General features: G+C 40.5%; 2 protein-coding genes across 2 annotated transcripts in view; one reads left to right on the top strand and one right to left on the bottom strand.

Annotated features, from left to right (window-relative positions):
- LOC107102380 (neurabin-2-like) overlaps positions 1 to 2,285 on the top strand; it is a 56,717-nt gene extending 54,432 nt beyond the window's left edge. Inside the window, exons 9-10 of the mRNA XM_015401668.1 lie at positions 772 to 868; positions 1,114 to 2,285. Coding sequence (XP_015257154.1) covers positions 772 to 868; positions 1,114 to 1,164 — 148 coding nt within the window. The 3' untranslated portion in view covers positions 1,165 to 2,285. The remainder of the gene's footprint in view (positions 1 to 771; positions 869 to 1,113) is intronic.
- A 1,356-nt stretch (positions 2,286 to 3,641) lies between these two features.
- Positions 3,642 to 6,349, bottom strand: LOC107102381 (zinc finger protein 91-like). Its single transcript, XM_015401669.1, has 2 exons — positions 6,058 to 6,349; positions 3,642 to 5,975 (listed from the first exon to the last, which is right to left on the bottom strand). The coding sequence occupies exons 1-2, from the start codon at positions 6,083 to 6,085 to the stop codon at positions 4,081 to 4,083; spliced, it is 1,923 nt and encodes a 640-aa protein (XP_015257155.1). The 5' UTR covers positions 6,086 to 6,349; the 3' UTR covers positions 3,642 to 4,080.
- Between the last annotated feature and the right edge of the window lie 1,508 nt (positions 6,350 to 7,857).

Consider the following 7,857-nt stretch of genomic DNA (forward strand, 5'->3'; position numbering starts at 1 on the left):
AGCTTTGATCCTGACTGTAGAAAAAACTGTACTAACTACTTTGATAAATAAATAGAAATTTAAATTCCAGGAAAAAAAAAAAAAAAGTTTTATTCTGATTTTCTTGTCAACATTAATTGTACTTTTGTTTCAACAATTTTTTTTTTTAACCCCAGTTTGTACATTAAAATTGAGACAAAATCCCAACTAAGCAAACCTTTAATTTCACTGTTGGTTTTTAATCTAGATCCAGCATTCTTTAGCTGCATATGGTTTAATTGTTAATTTACTCATATTATTTAGACTTTTGTGAAATTTTAGAATAGTGTTCAATTTTCAAAAGTTCTGATTTAGGAAAATCCTCCCCAGATTTTTCCAGTATTGTACATTTTGTATATTTTAAGGAAGCAGAAAATATCAGATTAGAAGTTTCCCAAATGCTGAACCCAAAGTCAGTTTAAGCACATTGTTGGAGAAAATAAACCCTTAAAAATATCTTCAAAAAAAAAAGAAAAAAAAAAGCTTTAAAAACTGAAAGAAAATGTTAAATTTCATGATTTCAAAAATATTCAAATGGAAATATTACACTGTATAGGAAAGTATCTGAGAGGCCAATATTTGTGGCATTAGAGAAACTATAAACATTTAGAGACAGATTGCTTTTCCCACTTTATGCTTTTATAAAACATTTTTAAAATGCAAAAAATGAGATTATGCAACTTGTCAACCATTTTAAAGCTTTGTGCATATTTTTCTTTTGTTCATGAAGCTTTGCTGTGACTTCTCCTACAGGGAGATCGAGTATCTGAAGAAGGAGACGGAGCGCTGCGCGCAGGTCGGAGCCGAGGCGTCTCTCCTGAAAGAGGAGTCAGGACAACTTCAGGAACAGGTAATGTTTGAAGTAAAAACTTCCCAGGAACATAAATATCTAATAAAATCTATTTAAATAAGCAAATAAAAATACGAAATGTCCTCTGCTTTAGTTAATACCCTTAAAATAAGAACAATCCCAAACAGGCGATTACTTAAAAAAGCCAAACACAATGAAGATGTTTAGTTTAATCTGGCTGCCATTGTTGTTTAGTTGAAACCTTCAGCCGATGTCGCTAAGCTTTCTTCTCTCCTGTCTTACAGGTGGCTGATCTGGAGGTTATGGTGGAGGAGCTAAAATCTGAACCCTTATAAAAGCCTTTTTTCATTCCATATAAACTTCACCTGACGAACTGAACTGCAGGGTATCTTCTGTCTCCAACGTGAGCCCGGTCACACTCCGTGTTTTTTGGCCATTTAAACCTTTTTTTTTTCCTTTAACATTTATTGAAACAGCACTAAAACAGACTCTGTTGAGCTCTAAATGTACCTTTCCTGTTTTTTCTGTATTTTTATTTTTCCTGTATAATTTGTCGTCTTGTGACAGACCAAGCTGTTGCTTTTAATTGCCAAAAACCTTTTTTTTTTTTTTTGGTTTACCTGGTTTGTGACCCACCTGTTTTTGTACAGATGTGATGCCGTGTTTTTAAGTTTGGTTTGTAAAAATTTTAATGTGGAAAACATTTAACATAATATAAACCAGGAGTGGAAGGTTGTATATTTTACATAACGCGAGAAGAAGGGAGGAGATTGCACTGACGGCGCCGTACGTGAATGGAAACTGATTTTTTTTTCTTTCTTCGTAGTAACAGTTACCTTCTTTTTAGGGGTCTTGTTACCTAACCTTGCTGCCTACCTTCCTGAAGTGTTTGTGTATTTTCTACACACTAAATCCCACCAAGGAGAGATCATTCCTCTGGTTTCATCCCTCAAGTCTTTAGAAAAAAAGGACTGAAATAAACAAACCCACACCTCCTGTGCCACGAGTAACAGCTCTCTGGTTTTCCCTTCATACGGACGGTGAGGACTTGTGCAACTGGAGCTACAGATACCTGAACCATAACCCGGACTGAGATCTTTTCCTTTTTTTTTAAAGTCATTACCAGCAGCCAAGTTTTAGTCTGGAACCAGCAGCTGCACCTGACACCCCCGCGTGTAGCACATGGAAAAACACTGCCAGGTTTCTACCTGTTTGGGTTAAATGCACAGTTTAAACCAGTCACCTGTCATTGCAGTATGTTTGTATAGTTCAGGTCGGACTTCAATATTTTCAATTTGCGTATTTATAATGTAGTCGATGAAGAAAAAAAAGAAAAAACGGACAAAAGTAAAAGTTGATCGACTAGACAAAGTTGTTCCTTCGTGTTGAAAACCAGTAGATCAGGATGGTCATTAAAACAAAACCTAGGATTACTTACTAAAAAGAAAAAAAAAAACAGGCATGGTTATGACTATTTTCATAATTATTAAGGCTTGTACAGTGCACACGCTTTGCATTGTATGTTTTGTGGAATAAATGGTCAACAGTGATGAGCATTTGTGTTTTTATTTCAAATGTGACAAAATCCGAATGTCGTTTTTTTCTATTTCTCTGAAAAATAAAGTGAATTTTGTAAATAAATAACTTATATCTTCAGGGTTGGTTTAGTTCAGACAAACAAATATTCACTTTGACAAGAGGAAACACTGAGGATGTAGAGAAACATGAAAGATGCTCCAAATAGAAATTTAACTCATTTCAATGTTTTTTTTTTCTTAATTATTGTGATTAATTTTCTGTACTGTGTCACTACAGTTAACCTGGTTGCTCGTCTTTAGTGGTAATCATATTGTTGGATTTTTTAGGAAAAAAATGAAGATCTTATTTATAAAAAATGATGAAGACCAGAACAGCCTTAAATGAAAGGAAAGTTTTAGTGCGAGCTGCTGTTTTTAAGGTGGCTCTAAGCGACAGCCACCTTATCGTACTGAATCTGCGGAACATAAAATGTTCTGCTGTCCTTTTATGTCATTAACAACCTTTGCCATTCATAAACTTAGATATTTTCTCATGAGCGTTCAGTCATTCTGCTCTGCAGAGGCCTTTTAACGAGTCATTTATGTGATGCAGACGGGTTTGATAAGAAATGTACCCAAAATTAAAGATGGTCGCCCTTGAGGACTGGACTGGGTACCCCTACTCTAGTTTAACATAACCTTAAGCTTTCCTAGCCTCCTGCTGCACATTTTATATCCCTTTATTGTCTAACAATTGGAACATTTTTGTTTCGCTCCCTAATGGGCTTTATAGCAAACTTCAAAAGCTCCTGAACTTCACCAATCTACGTTGTTTCCTGTCTTTCTTTACTTGAAAAAAACTGATTAATGCAGATGACTCTGGTCATTTTTGCCATGATTAATGAGATTAATGGATTAAGGAAACTGTCCATTAGTGAAGGAAAGGAAACAAAGAAGCTGGCTGAAGTTCAGAAGGTGGTGGTTAGCATGTAGCCCATCAGATCAGCTTCGTATCATAAAAGCGTATCAGTCAGGAAATGAGAACCTACCTGAGAAAGTATTCATTTTAAACAGGGTGGCGAGCATTTATGAATAAACGTTGTTGCACCTTTCAGAATTTTTTAACATATTTTGGGCTGAAATGAGCAGAATGTGAGTCACATTAAAAGGAAAAAAGGTTTTGAAATTATCAGCTATGTACAGCATAGGATTAGGGCCAGTGGAAAAAAAAAAAAAGTTAACTGATTTTTACATTTTATTTCAGTTTAGTATGGGAAAAAAGTCAGAATTCTGACTTTTTTTCCATGTTAAACTGTAATAAAATGTAAAAATCAGTTAACCTTTTATTTTCAGTGGCCCTAATCCTCTTCCTTAGCTATGGTCTCGTCTCTTCAACAAAGAAAATAAAGGGTGAGATTTGACGTGTGTTTGGATGATTCTGGGTGAGGCTTTGGAGCACTGTGATGTAAAGCACGGCGGCAGCAGCATGATGCTACGGGGCTGTTATCAAAGAAAAGCATTGCACAAAGTGAAAAACTTTCTAAACTAAATTAACAAAGGATGAATTATTGACACTTTTATCTCCACAGATAATTACCAACTCAAATAAATAAAGGCGGCAAACCGGAAGCTTCCAGAACAGCCTTAACATTACAGCCATCTGTCAAGTCATTTAGTGCAGACCTCAGGTAATTTAAGCGCTTTCACCGTGATGACAGTTCTGCTAATGGGTTTCTACGTGTGCATCTTCTGATGGTGCCTCCTGAGGTGATAGTTCCTGGAAAAGCTCTTCCCACACTGGCTGCATTTGAACGGTCTCTCTCCCTGATGCAGCAGCAGGTGAGCCTTGAGGCTCTGCGGGCGGCTGAAGCTCTTGCCGCACTCGGGGCACGTGTGCGGCCTCACGCCCGTGTGCTTCCTCTCGTGTCGCTTCAGATCCCCGGACTGGCGGAAGCTCTCGCCGCAGTGGGGGCAGAGGAAGGGTTTCTCCCCGGTGTGAGTCCTCAGGTGCACGTTGAGCTGGCCCACGTAGGAGAAGCTCTTGCCGCAGTGGCTGCAGCTGTACGGCTTCTCGCCCGTGTGAATGCGCTGGTGCTGCTTCAGGCCGTAGTGGTTTGTGAAGCTCTTCCCGCATTCGGTGCACAAATACAAAACCTTCACCTGCTGGATGCATATGTGAGATCTGAGACCTTCTGCGTCCGGGCAGCTCGCCCCGCAGTGCTGGCATGCGTACTCCGGCCGCTCCGCCGGGCTGTCTGAGCTGCAGCTGGACAGAAGCTCCATGGGGTGGTGCCGCTTGATGTGTTTGATCAGGTAGCTCTTCATGGTGAAGGAGAACTGGCAGAAGGAGCAGGGGAAAAGCTCGGCGGTGCAGTGGTACTTCTGGCAGGATTTCTTCTTCTGGTGCTGCTTCAGCTTCGCCGACGTGGAGAATCTTTTATCGCAGGAGTCGCAACAGAAAGATTGTGCTCTTCCGTGCTCCACCTGCTTGTGTCTCCTGAGCAGATCAGAAGTAGTAAAAGCAGCTCTGCACTCCCCACACTTCAGCTGCTTCGAAGAGCAAACATGTGCTTTGAGATCGTCGGGGTTCCCGTAGGTTTGCCTGCAGCGGCTGCAGCTGAACCACTTGTATTTCACCGTTTTCGCGCCGCTGACCGCCGAGGCCCCCGGCTCTTTGGATGCTTTGCGTTTAGGTGCGACGAGTTTGGTGAGGGCAGAAACTTTGGATCTGGCTTTGAGACGCTGAGGCCTCAGAGGGGCCCGGTTTAAGGTGGAGTCTCTGGTTTCTGCAGCAGCCGAACACTCTTCTTGATTCTCGGCATCCGCTCCCTGCGAGTGCAGCTCCGTTATGTGCAGCTGCAGGGCGTCCACGGAAGAGAAAGCCAGCCAACACTCTCCGCAGCTAAACGGCTTTACGGAGGGGTCCTCTGCATCCTCTTCATTTTCCCTCTGGTGACTGGGCAGGTGCCTGCGCAGCTCGTTCTCCTTGCCGAAGCATTTCTGGCACACAGAGCAGACATAAGTGCGTGAATCCTCGTCAACAGTCTTCTTGCGCTTCTGGAGTTGCTCTTCGTTCGTGAAGATATTTCCACAAACTGAACTATCCAGCTGGTGTGTTTCTGCCTCTTCAGCAGACGGCGTCTCGGCACCGATATCCGCGTTGGCTTGTAAACAATCAGAGTCGATTTCTTTCATCTGCTCAGACGCGGCTGCTTCAGTCCTGTTAGAAAGTTCTGCTTTCAGCGCCGAGTTCTGAGGGGCCAATCTGTTTGTTTTTCTATGAATGCTCTGGTGTCTGAGCAAACCGTACGCCCGGCTGAAGCTTCTCCTGCAATGTGAGCAGCAGTAAGGCCGCTTGTTGGAGTGCACGCACTGCTGGTGCTTCCTGAGGTAGGGGACTTGTTTAAAAACTTTCCCGCAGTCGTCGCATGTTTTGGATTTAATCCCGTCGACGAGCTGCAGCGGGGAGGCTGCAGGCTCGTCTACGGAGGCGTGGTTTTCTTCTGCATTTTCAGCGTCAGGCTCAGAGTGGAAGAGTTCTATGTGTCGGAGGAGGAAGCTCTCCGTGGTGAAAGAGAGAAGACAGTTGGAGCACAGGTAAATCGGAGACGAAGTGGAATCGCCATTCACTGCAATGCCAGAGAAAAATTGGAAATGTGACAGGAATTTGATCTGAAAATCTAATTTGTGACAAATGTAGTAAAAGCTAACCTGTTCTGTTCATCTTCAAAGACAACATCTTGGTCCAATCTGAGCTGAAATGAGCGAGCAGTTTGCTGCTGGGCCACACTGTGAGCTCGTCTCCAGTCTGTATGGAGCGACGGCAGTGGAACAGGACGCTGCCTTTGCACTGGACTGCCACCAGGTTGGCCTCGTCTTTGTTCCGCGCAAAGTTTACATACCTAAGCAAACAGAAAAGCTCAGTTAAAATTTTTTAAACTTATTTAAACCCCTTGGCAGATTTATTTTCTACTTTGGAATGAGACACTTGGCATCAAAAAAACCAAGTAAAGTAAGAAATCCTGGGATTCTGCCTCCAGAATTGGACTTATAGTTTATTTTCAGATTAGTGAGGGAAATGGCCCCAACCCTCTGTAATCTATTTCAACTGTGACGTCACTCTGCAGACGGCAAACGGGCCCTTTAGCAGCTCTGGCTGCAGAAACGACGCCTGAGAAAAGAGGTTCGTGGAATTATATGTAATTATATAACGGTGCAGATGATAAGATAATTTTGTCCTCCATTAGTCTCTCTGTATCGACTTATTTCTGTTTTGCTTTTTTCAGCTAGTTACATTAGCATATGTTTATGATCTCATAAAATGTATTAAAATTGGATTTTTTTTTATATTTTCTTCCTTGCAAATTGCAAAAAACAAAACAAATATCACTTTATACCCTTCTGGTTTATACGGAGACCCAGAACTGACATGGGAGAAAAAAAAAGATACAGTGTGCGCACTAAATACTAATTTGTTCCCACAAAATATACATTTTTTACTAAAAAATACTAGGGATACTATTTCAGTTGAATAGACTCTTGCTTTACTCCTAATTTCAGGACCTGAGTGAAGTTAGCCCCCCCCACCTTCTTCAAATCAGATAGAATTTGTGTCAAATTTGTGCTGGTTTGTGGAGCAAAAATGTTTGTTTGCGGTGCTACTATTTTAAAGATATAAAGAGATGTTTCTAGAGGTCATCAAAGGTCAACCAGCCCCCCCACCCCCCAATTAACTCGGCTCCGTTTGTGCAGCTAAAACAGATGTTAACTGACCTTTGATGGCTTCTACAAAATATTATTATTATCATTGAAATGATAGCAGTACAAATGAAAATTTTTGCCTTACAAAAATATAAAATTTTTAAATTAATTTTAAATATGACATATTTAAAATAAATTAAAAAATGCATATTTTAAAATATATACATTTTTTGTACTGCAATCATTTTAATGATATTAATAATTGTTTGTAGAAGCCATCAAAGGTCAGTGAACATTTGTTCATTCTGAAACTCTGAATTTCATATAAATTATAAGTTGCTAACCTACGAATATATCATTTTAAACTAAAAAAAATTATAGCGGCACAAACGAAAATTTTTGCTGCACAAACGTTTGACACCAATTTTGTCTAATTTGAAGAAGGGGGGGGCTGGTTGACCTTTTGACCTTTACATTTTCATTAATATCTTCAAAGCCAAACTAGCACAAACGTTTGACACTAATTTTGTCTGATTTGAAGAAGGTGGGGGGACTTCACTCAGGTAATTTTCAGGTAATCCTCGCCTATTTTGCACACCCAAAGGTAAAAGCAAATAACTAAGCAACTGTCAACCCAAACTAGACGTGTGACGCATCATTTGAAAGCTACCACCTTCTTGTTTTTTGAAAATATAAATGAAAATAGTGTCCTCTAGCTACAACAGTTCCACAGCTGGATTTTTAGACTTTTATTTGTCCCCAAGGGGCGATTCTTTTCCACATACACAGAGCTCGTTTACACAAAGACAT

This window comes from Cyprinodon variegatus, unplaced genomic scaffold (assembly GCF_000732505.1).
Source record: "Cyprinodon variegatus isolate N-32 unplaced genomic scaffold, C_variegatus-1.0 Scaffold1245, whole genome shotgun sequence".
Taxonomy (NCBI): domain Eukaryota; kingdom Metazoa; phylum Chordata; class Actinopteri; order Cyprinodontiformes; family Cyprinodontidae; genus Cyprinodon; species Cyprinodon variegatus.

What these genes read in the sequence shown, in the direction of transcription:
- LOC107102381 (XM_015401669.1), bottom strand. Translation starts at nt 6,085, where the DNA reads ATGTTGTCTTTGAAGATGAACAGAACAG. An exon ending in TTTGAAGATGAACAGAACAG is followed by an intron (nt 5,976 to 6,057) that starts GTTAGCTTTTAC and finishes CTGGCATTGCAG; the next exon opens with TGAATGGCGATTCCACTTCG.